This window comes from Halictus rubicundus, chromosome 10, assembly GCF_050948215.1.
Source record: "Halictus rubicundus isolate RS-2024b chromosome 10, iyHalRubi1_principal, whole genome shotgun sequence".
NCBI lineage: Eukaryota > Metazoa > Arthropoda > Insecta > Hymenoptera > Halictidae > Halictus > Halictus rubicundus.
Window position 1 is genome coordinate 9,438,859 of NC_135158.1, and position 19,639 is coordinate 9,458,497.

A 19,639-nucleotide genomic window follows, 5' to 3' on the forward strand; every position below is an offset into this window, starting at 1 on the left:
CGCTATCGGTCCGCGCTCCTTTTAATTCGAGCTTTTATGTTGGTTATCGTTTTCAAATTGTGCTGCGACCGCCGCGAAATTGAATTCTGGCCGGCTTCGATAAAGAGTTAATCAAGAGAGGCCCGCGAAATAGAACGCCAACACATTTGCTGCTTAATGCGCGATCCACGTGTCGATTTTATAACAAACATTCATTGCTCCCCCGTTCTAATTGGATCCGGGCGTTCACCGGGAGGTAAATATATTCGAATTTCTTGATCGTTCGCTTCACTCCGAAACTAATAAATATTTTACTGCCAAGCACTGTCTGGCTGGGACATGTCCGATAATTTTATTCATCAGTTTTATTGATCCGACATTCAAATGCCTCCAATCAGAGGTTGAAAAACATAAAGTCACGACATTGGTCTAGTGAAATTATATCACGAGCCATGCAACATGGCTCCTTCGACCATCGTACACGTTGCAAAAATGACTCAGATTCGCTTAAATCGCCTGTGGTGCTACAATTCTCATGCGCAACGCGGCTTATTGCACCTCGGCGCACAAGTGAGCCAAGTGAAACAAGTGGAACAAGTGGAACAATAATACCAATATTCCCACTAAAAACTGGCGGACGTTCGGCGCGTAAATAAAATAAAACCGGTGGTAATGGCGCCCGTGGCTGCCTCGGATCGGTTCGCAGGGCTTGTAAACCCTTCGCGCAACTATAAGCCTGTGCAAACAAACCATCGGGCGAGGTATCCCGTGGAACAGTGAACGAAAGAGGAAAAAAGGAAAAGGAGGGGGGACGGAGAGAGAAAGAGGATAGAGAAAAGAAGCGTGGAAGCAAAGGCACACGCGCTCAGGATAGCCGACTTTCCGGGCAATTTGCGTCGATAAAACCGAACGGCGCTGCCGGCGTTCCCTTCGAGCGGCCATGGGGGCTACCATATCCTCGGGATGCATTCCGAAAGCGACTGAGAGCCGCCGCCGCGACGGCAAACCGGCAATTTTCACCTTGCAGCCTCGGCTCGGCTCGAAACGATCATCTTCTCCTCCTCACTCCGGTTCTCGACCGGGCGAACGATCCTTCGCTTCCTACGTGATTGCTCGCCAGCAACTACTGTTTGTTTAGCCGGCCACTCCGCCCAGCGAAACTGCCTCTTCAAGATTTTCGCAATTTCCTCGCACACCGCTCCACCCCGTCGATCCTCTCCGCGAGATGCAGTTTTTCTTCGCTCTCGAGCTTTCTTCGCTTTGTTCCTCTTCTTCGTCTTGCTTTCGCTCTTGCTCTTCCGCCAGGCACGTTCTCCAGCTGCCACGCGGATATAAGCGTACAACACCGGGCCGGACTATCGACCTCGAAAACGCCGGGATTACGGCGGAACATCGACGCGAAATTGCCGCAATTCCGCCGCCCCGTTTTACTGCCCACCGACGCCTCCATTTTTCGATCCGCGCCGCTCGCCAAAATGGTCGCGGCAACATTTCCGGTGCGCCTCCGCGATCCCACGACGCCTCGCGCGATGAGAACGAATGCTCCGATTCCGTTCCCTCGATATTCTTCGAAGAAAACGCAATATTTCCCTCCCAAGCTCGATGAAAACTACTTCTTCGTGATTACAATAGTACGTACTTAACGCTTATTCACGGTCGTCGGCGGACCATTTTAAACCCAGAAATCATAGTTTTTGCTAATCACGTTTTTCTAGGATTTTGAACAATAACGTGATCTTTAGTATTCCTTAAAACGGGCAGACACTGATCCAAGTTCCTAATAGTTCGTTACCAACGCTTCGGATTTTTGCGTTTTGTCGATCGAAGAAGGACACTGCGCCAACGATAACTGGAATCGTCGAAATCGCGGTTCCGAGACGAGCAATCGGTTGCAAGAAGAAAACGGTGATGGTTGGAGGCACGTCGAATTCACGGGGTTCGAGAAAGAAGGAAAATTCGAAGCGATGAGAGCCGTATGGGGGGTGGGGCGAGGGATGCTTGTGGGGATGAAAGTTTTCCGTATTTCAAGGTGGAACGGCCTCGAGTTGACAGCGCGAACGAGCGAAGCTCGTAAATGCGAGATTGCCTGGCCGCTTTACGAGCTTTCTATCGCGTTTTCGGGATTATTTGAGAAAATGGAATCCTTTGTGAGAGACTGCCGGGAAAAATCCCGGTCGACGGTACAAGCCGGTGGGGTTTCCGAGGAGCTGATCGCGAACACGATGGCTGCGGGGGCGAGTTAAGAGGGTGGGCGGGCGTGAAATGCAAACCAGCTGGAAAATCGTAAAAGGCGAAAATGTAACGAACGTAATCGGGGGGCCGGTGTTGGCGGACGATGGGCGTTCCACGTTGCTCTCTACGTGGAAACCTCGTGGAAATCGGGCCAGGACGAGGGTGGGAAAACGAGATACCCCCGTCGGCATACGTCGAACAGTTTTATTGCGTCCTCGACGAAAGTTCTCGTAAAAGGGCCACGGCAGTAAAAGTTACTTTCTCTCTATTTCCCCTCTCCCTCTCTTTCTCGCTATCCATGCTCGTCGTTTGTCGCAGCTTGGGTGTTTTTCTCTAATGAGCCGACGCAACGCACGATACAATATTGATATCGAAAAGCTCAATCGATTTCGAAAATGTTGTCTAGAATAACACCGAAATTAGTTTTCCATAAATCTTTTGCCAACATATTTGTGAGATTTTTCTAATCGAAATGAGACCGAACACGATGTAACTCGAAGCACATTCGTGTATTCAATTGACAATTCGGCAGAAGCTCGACTATCCAAACGTTTATTAAACAAAGAAAATTACGCAAAATAATGTACAAACATAAAAGACAAAGACATACAAATATTTCCGTTTTTTATTTCCGAATTGTGTTATAGAATAAATGTGTTAACTATGGTTACTACTATGGTTATTGCTGTGTTAAGTTTTAATAAACAAATTAAATATAGTCTTACGAAAACGGAAATTATACATTATAATAAGGCACAATTAGCAAGTACATTAAAAATATTGAAAATATATATCGACATGTGTGTAATATTTATCATCCCCTCATGCAAAATCACCTATTTTTCAAGAAATTTAAACAATACATTAAACGCTCTTAAGAGAGACGGAGAATTTTTGAAAATATTGTTTTTGTATGTTTCCATGTTGTCGCATACTCGAAAATTGACACACAGATTGTACAATAACGTACCATTATACAACATGGCTATGTTAGGTTCGTTGTAAGGGCAACCAAGAAGAGCATTTAAATCTATACAAGCGGCCAATGAAAACTGAAATTGCGCAAATGCATGTAAAATGTCTCTATTAAATTGAACACCATATGATAAATCTGGTTTTACTTGAGAATGGGAAATAAAAAATGGAGCTGCCAGAAGACAATCTAATGAGTTGATTTCCTTACAAGCCTGAGCAACTGTAACATTCGTAGAGTACTCCAGTTTGATATCACTTTTGTCTCTTTTATTCTCTAAGAATTTAATTATATTATTGTTTGATTGTTCGAAGCTACTTAAAGAATTGTAGTACCCAATTTTTGAGACCATCAGTTTGTATATCATGGAAGTAAGTATTGAATATATATGACAGTTATCACATATACTGATTTGGTGAGCTTTCCAGTACTGCAAACAAGCAATATACAACTGCCATTGAGGTAAAAGTTCATCAATAAATTGTACATTTTTAATTCCTAATGTAGCATCCAAAATCGCTTTGCGATCAGTAAGTGAAAGTTCTCTAAGGTCTGATAGCGGTACAGTTGTGGTCCCAATTAAAGTATCCACTACAAAACTCTTTCTGTTTCTAATTACGTGATTCAATATGCATTGTTTTCTTTCATTTTCTGTTACCCACGTTAAAAGTCCAAATATAATCTTAAAAATTTGTACCGCTACTACACAGCTAGGAGGCTGACTAAAATCTTCCACTAGTGTTCGAAAGATATGACAATGGTATTGTATCATCATCACAAAGGTCCCTGGAAAATTAGACATCGAATATTCATATTTAAACCATTGAGGTAATTTATCGATCACTGAATCGTTGTCAAGTTGTGTTTCCTTCAGAAGCTTATTAGTCATTTTCATTATATAATTTTGTCTCTGCTTAACTACTCTAAAATTTTCTTCCTTATGCACTCTTTTGAATGGTAAAGTTTCAATATTTCCTTTATATCTATAAAGTTCATTTGTAGGACTTGCGAAGCATTCTTCTGGGATACTCAAGTGAGTAAACGCTTCAGCAAATGGATTCGTGTATTTATTTATAGTTGTTTCTATTATCTTTAAAAGTTCTAATCTCATTGGATTAGGTACTTCTTTTATAATTTCAGTGATGGCATCCTCTAATGTATATTTACACAACCAACGCAATGTCTTTGCTACATACTCCTTTCCTCGAGGTACCCCTTGGTACTTGGTTTCATTCTCTTCTGTTATCAATGAAACAGTACTTCTAACCATTTGTTGTACTTCCCTATTATCATTTGACATTAATATGAAAATTAATGACAATGTATGTTGGTTTAATCCTTCAAAACTATTTAGAAGGCGTTCAAGTCTATAAATTTTACAGGGTATCGTTTTTCTTTTGTCATTCAAATGGTTCATTGCATTATGAATGAATGTATCAATAGGTATGTACAATACTCCATACAAGTAAAAGTAGGAAGCTTTAGAGAGTACAGGACAATTTAATGCTTTTGCCACCGCAGCTATACTGTTATCAGCTTCCATTAGGCACTGTGCGTGAGGAATATCCTTCGTTTTCAAAACTTGTGTGAAAACAAATTTGAGTAACAATGGCGGCACAATGAGACCCTTCTCCTCATTTTCAGGCGACGCATTGAATGCTTCATCAATATGGTGTTTCTGTCTTGCCAAATAGACAGGAATTTTTGATTTGCAAGTACCACCATGTAATAAAACCAGTGGTTTCACATTGCATTCTCGCAAGTGATCAAAGAAATCCGATACAGTTTGTTCAAACTTATCGTAATCGCCACCGAACACGGAATTACAATGTGCGTACTCAAGTAAATGATAACATAAGTTACTACCATCGATTACCAAATCTGTATCCTGCAACTCAAAGTCTTCCAAATAAGATGAATCTTCTATGAACTCTGTTAAACCCCAAATACCCATTCTGAATAACACTTTTCTATCTTGCCCTATTAATTATTCGAGACTGTTCGAGACGTCATCAATAACCACGTAACTTGTAATTCACAGTAAAGTGACAGTCTAGGTTTTTTCGCGCATGCGCAACCAGGACAGTACCATACTTACGTCCTATTGTATATGTTTGTGAAGAATTTTACAATTTTACAAAATTGTTCGGGGAGGTCAAGATACCCCATTGTATCCAAACTTTTATTTTATTGATACTATATTCGCCGCGCATGTGCGGAAAATCCCGATCCATATCTTGTTACTGCCAGTGATTTATTATATGTAGTGCAAATGTGGTTGCTTCCACATGTCCCTAACATAACAGTATCGATACTTCTCTTTTTTGTTAACCTTTTGATAGAAGTGAATACGTTGACTGGTGTCGTTCATATGAGGTGCGGTTAAGTGGGCGCCAGCCTTTACTTCCCAAACCCCAAACTATCATCCGAGTGACTGCCACCTAGACGCTCAGCAAGCGCTGCGCCGCGGGTGATGAAACACGCAAACTAACGCGCGCAATTCGAACCATAGAATTTCAGAACAGCGCAGTTCTCTCTCTTCTGGAAGTCTTTATACTATAGAAATACTGAAAATATTTGAGGTTGCAAAATTTTCATCCCAAAATATTTTCAATGCTTGCAATTTTCTAGTTTTCGCTGGCGGTGTATTCCTAGATGGCACTTAGCTAGCACTGCGTTACCAACAATACCACTCAATTCCAAATGAAAGTTTTGTAGTCATCGGCGAGGGTATTTAAACATGCCTGATATGTAAGTAGATGTTGTATATTAAATTTATAATATTATTTGACATAATATAAGACCACGTACGCGGTATTCCATTCTTGACCCTGAATGACTACTGAACGTAGCAAGATTCTTAGAATTGAAATCAAGTATCGGTACGTATACATTTTCTGGACATATTTTTCAATCGTCGACAATATCTGCATGTAAAAACGACGACATTATAATCGCGTTAACTATGCCTCAACTATTACAAGTACATTTATTTATTTCTTATTTCTTATTAATCATGGAGGTAACCAAGAATAATTGCGGGATTCAGGACAAGTAACCCGTTTTCCCGGTGCTAATGGCGGTACTGTTGTTAAATTTGTTTTTTCAATTCAAAGAATACAACATGCAGTTGTTTCAGATAGAAAAAGAAAGTTGAAATCCGTCAAGGGGTATACTGGCTTTTCCAGGCCGTTTATGCATGAATTTTGAATGCAACACGAGGTATGTATTCCCATTATTTTGCCCGACCGCTGTACTTTTTCCTCCCGTTCTTTTCTTAGCGAACCACCCACGGCGCGGGGGTGCGTCGCCCGAAATAAGAAGAAAAGCCCGTGCCGCGTGGATTTATGCGTTTTCAGGGAAAGGGAAACGAAACTCGAGCGGAGCAACGTGTTGGCGTTAAACGGTGCCACATGTCGGTCCTCGGTTATCGCTAATTTCGGCAATTAACTAAACGGCCGCCCAAATCCCTGTCCCTTCTACTCTTACCGATCGTCTGGCTCGGTACCGAACGCTCGAAATCTTAAATGAAATCACTGCAATCGTATGCCGATGTATATGAAAGAGCTGTGAAAAATGTATCCCCAATAACTCTTCACGAGCTCAGAAGCTCGATCGCGTAGCAAAACTTGCGTAGTAAAAGTTTTATGGTTTCAATTATTTTCTTACGAAACTTCTACCAACATATTATATGACATTTTTCTGATTGGAATGAGACCGAACGTGACATAATTCGGAGTATATTTGCTTGTTCTATTCACGACATAGTAGAACCTCTAATCTAGTACCAAGAAATAGTGTCTGTACACAATAGAAGCAACATTTCGATCCCGAAGCTTCCACATACATCGAGACACTACCGTATACATTCTGTAGTAAATGATGTATTGTGAGTAAAGTCAGGGTGTTTCATCTTTGATGGTAATGAGCGAGGAGCCGCCGCGTTTATCTTCGTTTGGTTCGGCCTTCGGCGATCTGCAACAAGTAGAATTGCAAATTATCAGTGGAAGCTAATTTTGGCTTCTTTGGCGTGTGTAATTGGGAGTGGGGCACGGCAACGCGAACTGTTGCACTACACTGTTTCGTTCTAACACGTACGAACATAGACGACACAGCTGCCGAAATAATAACAGCCATGAAGACGCTTCAGAATTATTCACGAGCGTACAGTAGAAATTAATGAAAATAAATGATTGACTCATTTCTGAGACTCGCTTGTCTTATTTCAGATTTACTCGCGCCAGGAATGAAAACGTCTCAAAATGTGGATGGTACTCGCCGTCTGTCTTCTTCTCTTGTAGCCTAGTCGGCCGGAGATCATGCTGCTGCGCAACACATCGGGCCTCAAGGTCGGACGTTTCGCATGCACGTGGTGTCCTTCCGGATGCGAGCGCTTCTTTCTGACGAACGGATTGTCCCAGAACTTCTGATCTATCCCGAAGACCTCCCCGTCCTTGAAAAGAGTGTGCTCGGTTCAATCTTAGAACACCTGAGGGGTGAGTCTGTTCACGTTGCTCAAACCTTTAAGTTTGTTACAGGTTTGGACCGACTTTATTTGCAAATATTGACTTTGTTAACAAGTCATTTTGACCAATTCTTTTTAGTTTAAAAATGGTACTGTGAAAGTATTTTTACTTTACACAAAGTGATTTCATACTTGGGTCAGTCGTTCAAATAAAATAATAAATAATCGCGACGATGTGCGACGCTCGCGAGATTCAACGCTTAAGAGATAACAATGCAAATCTTTTTCAAATTTGAAGACATGCAGTGATCTGTCGCATAGTTGAGCCGCTTACTAAGCCTTCACTTCTAACACGAGCACGCTAAAAATTGACGCCACAAGTTCTCAGCAACGTCCTCTTACCTCCAAAGTCTGGGGCAGCTGTTCCATCAGCGTTTCAGGCAAGAAGACGCAGAGTAGCGCAGCTAGTAGAGTCGAGATCCCGAGAATGATCATCGGTAGGTTGTGGAACAACCTGTTGGAGTAGGCGATGAAAGGGCTGACGATGGAGGTGACGTATCCCATGACGTGTATAAAAGCGACACCCTCCCCTCTGACCACGGTCGGCAACAGTTCAGCAGCATACTGCATGGCGGTGTTCGACGCGATGTTGATGAAGAATCGGCTGCACATCGCGAACGACGCGTAACTGACACCCACAGAAAAGGTAGCTGCAATGAGACTACACAATCCTGAGAAGACCACTGCGGAGACCAGAGTCCATCTTCTGCCGACAACGTCCAGGGTGTAGGTGACCACCAGCACGGCTGGCAGCTCAGTTGCCGAGGCCATCGTGAAGGTTGTGAAGATGTCTATGCCCAGGATGTCCAGGCACCTGATGTGGCCGTCGTAGGACATCTGGATGATGCCCCAGGTTAATGTCATCAGCAACGTGATCTTTCTGTGAACGATTAACGATTTGTTGGACCAGGCTGCTTGATTACCACGATGGGCAACGCGAAGTTAGACCTGAGACGCTTCGTCCTCAGCAAATCTAGGATCGAGTGCTCCTCTGAGGCTAGTTTGTCCGCCGTTATCTCGCAGTCGTCCAAGAATTCCCGAAATACATTGTCTGGTATCGTCCTCTTATTCGTTTTCTCGATCTTCCTGATGATACCGACTGCCCTCTCGATCCGCCCCTGGCTTATCAGCCACCTTTACAATTAGCTACCTTTAGAATGTTGCCAGAGATTTTAGAGGTCGGTTGCTACAGGGTCTAGAGAACTGTTTCTTGGCAGCAGATGTTTGGATGGAATTGGACATGTTTATTTGAAGACAATCATACCTGACGCTCTCAGGAAGCAGAAAGTACGTTAAAATGGAGAAGGCTAACGGCACGGACGTGATGATGGAAAACATCCTCCAATTAGATACTCCATATGCTATCCATGGCAAAGAGACACCGCCCAGGGTGAAGAATATACCGTAGGCCACGTTCGCGGTGAACGTCCGCCATTTCGGGCCGACGTACTCCAGCACGAGTATGTAGGCCATCACGAATATGTTGTCGTAGGCCAGTCCGACGATAAACCTGCAGACGCAAAACTGCCAGAAACAGTAGACATAGGCGGTGCTGATACCTCCGATAAATGCCGTCATGTTGGTAACTATCAGAACTGGTATCCGGCCGTATTTGTCTGATACCCAGCCGAACAAGAAACCGCCGATGATCGAGCCTATGAAGAAGACGCTTTGCGCGAGATGGATTTTATAGGCTTCGTCGCAGACCTGAAATGGAATACTTCAATTCAAGACGATTCGAAGGCAATTCGTCTCTAGGCTTGAGCACATTTCATTCGGTGTAACTGTTTCAAACGGGGACTGAAAGAGTTATCAAGTTGATGTAGATCAGAGATATCAGGTCCATGTATTTCACTTGTGTACACAGTAAGATGGGCCTTATTTTTTGACTTTCGATTTTATCTGGTTTCGCCTCCCTAAATTGTGACACATCGTGACGCAATGGTGTGTACAAAAATTTGGAAGCTTATCGAATATTGTGCTGAATAATGCCCAAGCCTACTAGGGACTATCATTTTCATAGTTTTACCCAGTTTTGCTCCGTGGCAACAGATATATAAGGCACATCAGCATTGGTCAGCTTGAAGTCCCAAGCGTTGCACTTCTTCAACGGCCAGCTTTCGTCTGGCTTATTCATAGCAAGCGCTTCTTCAACGGGCGTGTCATACATCCAGCACCTCGAATACGGTAAATGATGGCCCTCGAATGGTACCAGCTTCGAGCTGGGTATCATAATGTCTCGCAATTTTTCTTTAGACACCCCTTCAACCAGCGGCAATTGGCACCAGTACTCTTTCGGCAGAACGACGAGAAACGGTTGCGTGAAGTAGACGAAGGTGAGAAACAGGCAGAATATCGTCAGCATTCCGAAAAGGTACTTCTGATACTTTCCAAACTCGCCTGGCAAACATAATCATCATTAAATCATCGATTCTATGTTCACAGTATGAACAACTTCAATTTATGGATCTCACAGACCTAACACGTGCACAGAATGGTTAAACTGCTCTTAATAGAGAAGACTACTTGATAGAGTAAATACGATTATGTTCAATGGCAGTTATACTTGCCTAAATAAATCAGTATATCGTCGAGGGTTACCCCATCCTCGATGTGTGCGAAAATAGTAGTCGAAGCCATCGGAAATTAAACGAGTTCTTAGCTACAGATAAAATTCCAGCGATTCGCGCTATTAATAACTATCAACAATAACCTAACGTGTTTACAATAAAACTTTTGTACATGTAGAAGCTGTCAAAATCGTGCTCGAAGGGATGTTGGATCGGTGTGAATTGAATCGAGCATCGAACAGATACTCGATAAAGCCGAGTTCAGCGATATTTGAACACCGAATGAAATTTTTGTTACGTGATGAATAATCATTTTAAAGCAATTGAAAGCTAGAAGCTTAGTTTTAGTATCTCTTTAAGTACTGTATAAATTATAGAATCTTATATGTAGAAAGAATTTTGTTCCATTAGCTTTTTAATGGCTCAGTCTGCGGTTCCTGACGAAAACAACGCCTTCAGTGTTCCACCCTCAGGAACAAGGCAGCGCGGTTCCGTCGAGCACAAATGGATGATTTCTGATCTTCGATTCGACTCCCCGGTCCCACCCCAACGATTTGACCTTAGACAGGGGTTGATGAAAGCAAGGGGGGGGGATGTAGAAGGGAGCCAATCGGAGCGGGCGTTTAGCTAATGCGTGTAACGTGGCCCGTGGGACGATTCGACGCGGTTCTGCGCCTGTTTCACGCTTCTCGTTACGCCGAGGGGATGGTGACACCTTGCCCCCGACTCACCCCATCTCATTCCATCGCTGGTGCTCTGGGGTGGCACACCCTTTTCAGCGATGGCCTCTCTACATTCTCCCTCGCCGCTTTCTACACGAATTTCTGGTGCTTCTGGGGGTTGAAGCAATCCAACCACAAAAAAAACGGTCTGCTTTTCTAATATATACTTTCCAATATTAGAACAAAATATTCTTTACATGATGAGGTAAGAATTGTCTTTATTAAAAGAAATACTAAAAAGATTGTGGAGGTTGTCAATAGCCACCCTCACACCTTGCATCAACTTTAATAATTGTTTGAAAAAAAATGGAATGCCAGTCCCATTTTGGTGACACTTTTTTCCCTATGTGTAGATAGGGAAGGTGGGAAAATGTTTGAAATTTGGCACTGTAACCAGCAGACAGTTCAGATCTTGTCTTCGACAATTGCTAAAACGGTGAAACTACCGTTTTAAAAAATTATTATTGATAAGATATAGGACACGACTACCAGTTACTTTTAGTGTTCGGAATTTCTAGCATTAACCGTATGATTTGGTTTTACATTTTTGGACAATACGTGGAGGTAATCGTGTTCTTTTGCTGGAGGTACCTTGAGGCCATCACTAACCCCCGTCGAGGGTGATTTCCAATTTGCAGGGACGAGTAACCCGACAATTTACATAACTCCATGGTAACGGTATCACTCTCCCTCTCGAAGAATCGAGACCCCGCCTTTTCGGGCGCGCCGAGGGGCCTCTATGGGGGTGGATTCCTCCGGAGAATATAAATGGTCGTAATTTAAGGTTCTCTGCCATCGGAGACAGTCTTTTTTCCTCGCTATAATTTACACGCGATTTTAGGCCACCTCGTTTACGCGACGCGACTCCGAAAAGGTTGGAAATTCCGCTAGAATAAACATGTTTTTCCATTAATTCTTCCCAACCCTTTTTGAATCAATCATCAACACTGGAACTGCACTAAAGGACCTGAGGACTCAAAATGATCCAGTTCAAATTTCTGTGAAAAAATATCAAACAGCCATTTTCTCTTGCTTAAAATACTATTCCGAATTCACATTGCGTGTCGACACCAAAACGAATTTTTCAACCTGTTCAATATATATGCATGGTACAGTTAATGAAAATCCGAATGAATGCATTTTTATAATTTATGTATTAAAATCGAGTTCAGTCACGATCTGGTCGCTTGATATGTCTGCCGTTACATTTATTTACAATCGAAACGCGTGAAGATGATCGACGAGGGAAATAAAGGAACGTTCTGCGAACTATAAAAATGAGCGAATCGATCGGACGGTACTGTTCTTTCGGTCTCTTCGTTTCTACAAATGAGTCGACTTCCCGTCGCAATCGACGCTGCTTTCATTTCATTTCGTCAGAATTAGCTCTGCTCACGGTGACGTAATTCGCGTTAAGTTTCCTCGTTTTTCGGATCGATCCGGCGACGAATCAGGGCGCAGTTAGTTAATGCGGGCTTGTGTTGGCACAGCCCCCGAGGGGGTGGCTTGCCACTCCACCGGCGTAGTTAGGGGTGAATCGTGCCCGTGGCAACCATCTCTCCGATCCGAGTTTTCCCAACGATCCAGCCCGATCCTCCGGTAAAATGAAAATTTTCCTGTGGAAAAATCCTTCTCTCGCGCTCTGTCCTTCTCTGTTAAATTGCCTTCGTCGTCCATTCCGTACACTCCATCTTTGTACGAAACAAAAATTGACTACCTTATTGCGACAACCAGGCGTTAACTAGTAGGTCGTAACCCTTCTTCAAGAATTTTAATAATTCATCGAACGTCTTAGTTGAACTGGCAACAGTAAGTCTGCCGAAGGATCACTCAAAATTTGAGCTCGATCGTACAACTAAATCTTGAAATGTCGCGTCTGTCATAGGGATTGGAGAAAAACACGTTTAAAGTTTTTCCTAGCAGTTATATTTTTTTGCGAACATCCTTCGTCATCTTGACGAATTTAAATAAATCCTTTTAAGAACATATACTCCGAGAAAATACAACAAAGAGACCGATCTTTCTAAAGTTTCAGACCAGAACATTTCCGAATAGCGCGCAAAGTTTCACGAGCATAGTCTCAAAAAGAATCCTTCCATTTTTTCTCCAACCCCCGGTCCAAGGGTGAATCTCTCCGCTCTGTAACGTTCTCTAATTTCCGGGAGCCGGGTGTGGCTTTTGCCGCAATTAATTTCCTGGGAATCCAATTAATTCCTCGCCGCCGGCCAATGAACTAACGTTGTTTGCAGAAGAAAAGTTGTTCTCGTTGATCGCCGGGTACAGGGGGTTGGAAGCGTCGGGATGGTGTTGCTCGAAGAAGGTGAAACTGGGGGTATGGAGGAGAGGGTGAAAATCGCTAGAATATCGTCGAAGAGAGAGAGCGGGAGATGGCGGGGGGGAGGAGGAACGGCGCAGATAAAATTACATTATCGCTTAAAGCGTCCTCGACGCAGGAGAGAGGGAGAAAGAGGGAGAGGCGACCGGGGTGAAAATCACGTCCCGTAATTCCCGGGCATTAAGGTAAACGTCCAAGTCGCAGGGCGCAGGTTCGGTCGCCATGGAAACTGACACCCTTCCCACCACCCGGTCCCTTTCAATCGATAACTTATGAAACCATCGTGTCACCCCTGCGCACCCCCGAGCATCCGCTGCTACCCTCTTGTACGATCCTCCTCCTGGATGCTGCGATGGCGACTCGGTGCGGAGCGTTCAAAAAGAATTTCTGTCTGCGGGTGAACCACAAAGTTTCAGAAAATCTTTTTCGAGTTTGGAAGGTTCGTTTCGTTTGTTGGGAGGGTCAATTCTTCTCTGCGCTTGGTTTCGACTTTAGAGCAAGCACCTCCCTTTGCATTCTAAACTATTTGGACTCCAGAAATCTTACAGAGTCGTCGGATCATTTTGTAAATAAGGAAATATAGACTGAGCACATTTTCTACCACACACCCTCTACTACCCCCTATGTAATCAATCCTTTCAAAGAAAAACAACATTTGTGTTAAAATGGCACCTGAAACCTGTGTTGTCTGAACTTTTATTATAAATGCATACAATCCTCGGTCTAGTGCTAACACTTCTCCACGTTTACTAGCATTGGGCTTCGTATCAAGAATCCTTTGGAGGGAAAGCAAAATTTTTTGAAAAATGGCACTTTAGCCTTTGTAACCGGCGGTGTTGAATTCGCAATCGCGTGGCCCACCCCGTGGCCAGTTCCCATCGCCACTCCCACCGGTCCGCAGTGGTTCTCACCGGTGCGGTCGCGCAATTATCGTTACGAGCCCGGATCGCGGTGTAACGTCTATCGCGAAATTGAGGCGTCAGCTTTATAGTCTTCGGCGGTGGAATAGCTACGAGCAGAACGCGAAATAAGACCCAGGCTGGGCTAGGGGGACCGTAAGGGGGGTCGGAAGAACGGCACGGAAGAAACGGAAGAACACCGCGAGAGGGGGGTGGGGGAAGAGGTGGATAGGAGGTGTGCGTGGTCCGGGTTATATACAGTTCGGAGAATTTTAACAAGACGGCCTCGCGTCGCCCTGGGCGAGGAATCCCCTAACGAGAAAGGGCACTTCTCCCCTCAAAAATAATGAAGTCTTCAAGCCGCGTTCCCACAGCCTCCCCGAGGGTGCAACGTTGCACTTTTATGCAACTCGTCTGCGATCTTTGTTCGCCGGCTGACAAGCGTCTCATCGCGGAACGCCCGTAATTCTGCGCTTTCTGCACTCCATCTTTGTTCCTGCATCCTTTCATTTGTTGACCATAGTTGCTAGACCAGACGGTTAATTCGCGAAACGTTCTAAAGCAAGAGGTGTCAACCACGACGTAAAGAATACATTCAGGTTGAAACGCGTAAGTTTTAAACTTCTACACCTTTCTCGCTCCAATATCGTTATTTTTGCTGAAGGTCAAAATGATGGCGTCCACCGAATTTCCACCTAAAAAAATGTTTTGTTTACCATTACTTCGTCCTGTGGAGATTTTTCATAGTACTGCAGATACGGAAGATATTTACGTGTTCCCATTTATATGGTCCACCCTGTATATTAAAATTCTCTGCAATAACCTAGGATGGAATTTCTATATGCTACGAACAAATACAATGAAAATAAAGATTTACATGTTCTTCTATATTTGAACAGTCCGGTCTCCAAGAACAAAAATCCGCAAAATAAATGAGAGAAAACAGAAAAAAAAATGGTTGAAGGAGAAGCGAACGGGTCGAGCTAGTCGGTTGTAAAAGGAACGGTTTCCGCGGCGTGCCGGTTGATTTACATGAAAACCCAATAAATTCCAGGAATTCCCAGCTGATTTAATTAGCTAACGTGAACACGCGCGCGCGCGCACGATGTTCGGCCGACGAATATCCATACAAATGGCGCGAAAATGTATGTCGGATGGCGACGGGTCGACTTTCATCGGCTCGAATTGATGGCTGTTTAGGCGAACTTAATGAAAACGAGCCTCTCCGTCGTCCTTGCCCCCTCTGCGTTCCTCCGGTTCTCCGTCTCCCTTCTTTCCACGGCGTTCCTTCCCGTCGGAATTATGGTATATTTATCACTGTTTCGCTGGCGGAAGACAAGGCCGCCAATTAGCCGACGCCAATCATCGCCTTAAATCACCGCTCGTCCGCGAAAGGTTACTCGGATTAATCCCGGCATTACGTCGAATTAAGTCCCAGTGCTGAAGCGTCTCAGCTGAAACTCGAACTTGCGAGTGGTCTTCTTTTTTCTTCGTTTAGTTTTTGACGATTATCGAACGCTAGATCTGTTTCACGAATGTCTTCTGCTAAATTGTGAAACGAATGCTGGTAGCAAACTCCAATAGAAACTTACAAGTACTGTTATGTTCGTTTAATATTCCGCATTAAGGCGACAGGCCTGTTAAAAATCGGATTCGAGCCATCCCAAAATTGAAATCGCAGAAAAAACTCTACTATACCAACAATTAATTGCTCGCGTGTTGGCAAATACGGTCGAGCGTAGTCGAAGATTGCTTTCTCTTTTCAAACACGAACGGATTGAAGAACGCAAACTTTGAGCGAAGTGCGAGGGGCAAAAAAAAAAAATCGGCCGGGGCCGGTTTCAAGCGACGAAATCCCAATCGGTTTCGGGGATCGCGAGCAATTTCGATTTCGCGAGGCTCGGATCGATTCGATAACAGCCGCGGCCGGTCGCAATATCCAATCGGCTTGTTTGGCTTAAGTTTCGGTTTCGGCTCTCCTTTGTTTGTTATTTCGCGCGTGCCGAATTAAAATTCATTCGGTCGGACCCCGCCCCCTCGTTTTATCGCGCTCCGCCGATTTTTCGTCGTTTTTTCATTTTCGGCAGCCCGTTTTTCACACCCGACCGCCTCCTCGGTGGGCGAAAAAATGGAGTTTGTTTTTCTTTCTCTTTTTTTTTTTTTTATTAATTTTTCATCGTTCCGGATATAAAATACGGTTCGTGACGTGCTGGTAGTACCTGCGATATTTATTGAAACGTGTCAGTTTGTTTAAAAAATTGCTTTATGAATCGCTAGTGGCTCTACTGCCGATGGCGGCTATTTTAAATAATGTTAACTTGTATGGTTATTACACAAGTTAGCTTGTATCGTAAAATTATTATTATAAAAGGTATAATCTTTTTTCTACAGCTGATTATATAATTTTAGACACATGTTCTTCATTTTTTTCCAGTTTGTTCTACAGTTGTTGAATTGCAATTAATCAAATGTATTAGCTTTTCCTGCCTGCTCGAACGTATTTATGTTCAACTTAATAGAAAAGATTAAAAGTAGAAACAGTTTATTTTTCATTTTCATTGCAAAACGATTTCGGTACGAACGCTTTCGGTTTGCGAGAATTTCCGAAAGAATAGGGGATGAATCGTACTTTCTCGGTTTCCGAGGGGTCGGTAGATTTCCCGGGCACTTAATAAAATCCCAATTTAAGGACGATCATCCCGTCGCACGATAATCGGCCCCGTTCTATCTCTCGAGGGGCAGACGAGGGTGGCGAACCCCTCGTAACCTCGCTCCGATTGGTCCGGCGTTTAAGGGATGATTCCGGGCACGATACCATCGCCGGTTGGCCGGATTTAATTAATCGATCGCACGCATTACCGGCCGACAAATGGTGGCCCGGTGGTTAGAACGCTCGCAGTTAATGTCGACGATCATTCGTCACGAAGAATAAACAAGTTCCGTTGTTGATCCGGATTCGCCGTCGCGTTTTCACCCTGCTATTTCGTAGTTTCGTTCTCTATTATTTCACCTGTCATTCTACAGTGCACACTATCTGTCGTTCTCAATTGGATCCAACATGTTCCCAAAAGTGTATCTGCATATAAATTATTTATTACCATTTCCATTTAACGAAACTCGCGATGCTAGCAATTACCAGAATACGGAGCTTTATGCAATATGAAAATATTGAAAAGTTCTCTCTTTCTTTAATAATTATAGTGAACAAAAATTACCTTGATTTTATGAAGTTGTTGAGGTTGTTACGTTCACAGAGGATGTGAAAAATTGAAATAAAACTGTACACGAAGCTCACGTGTGTACATGAGAAAACAACAGAAAGATATTCGTATTTGACGAATCGTCAGAGAAGAAAGAAATAGCAGCGACAGGTAAAGTCTTCGGAATCATCGATGGTATACGAGTCATCGAGCGCCAGGAAGAGGAATCGACGGTGTCCCCCTTTTTCCTCTGAAACGGACGATCCCCCTTTTCTTTACATATGGCGCTTAGTACAGGCTATAACCATCGATAATCGGCCAATAGGAACGATCCGGCATGGATCCACGCTATCGTCGAACCCCATAGATTCGTAGGCAGCATGACAAATAACTCTCACAATGGGCCATCGTTTCCAGTCGTGTGTGTCCCCCCCTCCTCCGCAACCCCTCTTCCTATAGTTCGCAGTCGAGTTTCCAGCCCTTCCTACCCCCCTTCGCTCGTGTTATACACGACCAGATCGGTTCCGGCAATTTTACATTCACGTCAGAGCGCCGCTGATTTATTATAATGCTCGCTGCTCGCTTTACCCCCTCCCCTCCCCCGGCACCCCGTCCCCCTCGTAGCTTTAACCCCCCTCGGACACCCCCGTCTAACTCTCTCCCTTCCACGATCTCCGTTGCTCGTTTCCTTTTGATTCCGACGATTCTTCTTTCGACTCGGTTTTTATTAGGTGCACAGGAAAGTAATGGCCGTTTCCACGGCTGCGACGATTTTTCGTTTGTACGCGAATACACCCCGAGGCAGGACAGATTGACTAATCTGACTTGGTTGTGCGATTTAGTGCTGTTCTCAAAAATCTACGATTTTTGTCGTTGATGACGCTGATTAGAACATTATCGTTTGTAATTTCCTATAGGAGAAAGAACATTTGTGTCTCCCATGTGTCTTTACTTTCCATTACGGTTAGTCAAGATTTTGATGCATAACCTAGTCCCGTAAGACAAATATCGTTTTCTCTGCAAGGAATTAATCAAACAGAGTCTAAAAATGAGCAAGAAGTTCTCTTATCAAATTTTATCAACGATAAATAATTCTAGATTATTCCAGAAAACATTCTCAAGTGGTGAATCCTCATTTCTGCATTATGATCGTACATCTTATTCAACAGCACGGATATACAAGGTCCAATTCAGGTTTCACCAAAGTCCCATCGATTTCCTTCAACAACCACGAAACCACGATCGTATCCGGGCAAAAGGTGGCATGATCATCTGCCTGGGTCCACCCCCGAGGGTCCAAGGGCCGGTAGGTGAAACCGTTTCTCGCCCAGCGACACCGGCCCTCCGATAAACAAGACAATTTCGCGGTGTTGCGTCCCCGGGAATCCATAAATCGCGATCTATCGATTAGAGGAGAGGGCGGCCTCGGTCTCGGCCGCCATCTTGAAAGCGTTTGCCACCAAACGATTGAATGTGTCCCCAAGCGGACATTCCGCGGTCCGATCCTTTCCTCCTCGGTCCTGCCGCGGGAATTGAAAGACACCGAAAACCGGCGACGATTCTATTTTCCCTCGGCCAGCGTAGTCGCGATCCCGGTAAAAATCTTTATGGCGAATCGAGTCCGGGAAATGGGATGGCTTATCCACCTTTTTTTCCTCGTCTTCTTTTTCTTCCGCCCCCATCTTTCCTCGTACACCCCCGCGCGCGTTCGTATCTTCGATGCTCGGCCGCGAGATTCTGTGGAACGATGGAAAAATCAATTTTCGAGAACAATTTTCCTTTTCCCCTCGATCCGCGGTTTTAACATTTTCGTTTTCCGCTCTCGAATCTCTTTCTGGGTCAGCCCTGCGAAGAACAGTTCATTTTTGCTCGAGCGACTGTGTGTTTTTAGTGGAAAATGGAATGGGGCTTGAAGGGCTGTGGTGTTCGTAATTAATTATTTTTGCGGAAAATTGGATTGTTAACTCTAGGCAAAATTTCTGTAGAATGTGTAGAATGCTCTTTAGTTCTCTGTGCTTCGGATTTTATACTGATAGCGCATTTTCTATTGGCATCGTCAACTCCAACGTGGGGGATGAGAAAATTCGCGAATTTTTCTGAATTTTTTCAGAGATGGAATGTAGCTTGCGATATAGTGTACGAGTTCTTCAAAACTTTAATTTGTTATAGAAATGACAGTTGACGAACTTTAAGAAACAGCAATG

At 43.9% G+C, this 19,639-nt stretch overlaps 2 protein-coding genes across 2 annotated transcripts; both read right to left on the reverse strand.

The window, feature by feature from the left end:
• Positions 1-2,889: 2,889 nt before the first annotated feature.
• On the reverse strand, positions 2,890-5,142 carry LOC143358345 (single-strand DNA endonuclease ASTE1-like). Its single transcript, XM_076795415.1, has one exon. The coding sequence runs from the start codon at positions 5,136-5,138 to the stop codon at positions 3,048-3,050; it is 2,091 nt and encodes a 696-aa protein (XP_076651530.1). The 5' UTR covers positions 5,139-5,142; the 3' UTR covers positions 2,890-3,047.
• A 1,941-nt stretch (positions 5,143-7,083) lies between these two features.
• Positions 7,084-9,538, reverse strand: LOC143357634 (organic cation transporter protein). Its single transcript, XM_076794155.1, has 5 exons — positions 8,974-9,538; positions 8,658-8,843; positions 8,052-8,589; positions 7,420-7,637; positions 7,084-7,159 (listed from the first exon to the last, which is right to left on the reverse strand). Exons 1-5 carry the CDS (start codon positions 9,285-9,287, stop codon positions 7,084-7,086), a joined length of 1,332 nt encoding a protein of 443 aa, XP_076650270.1. The 5' UTR covers positions 9,288-9,538.
• Between the last annotated feature and the right edge of the window lie 10,101 nt (positions 9,539-19,639).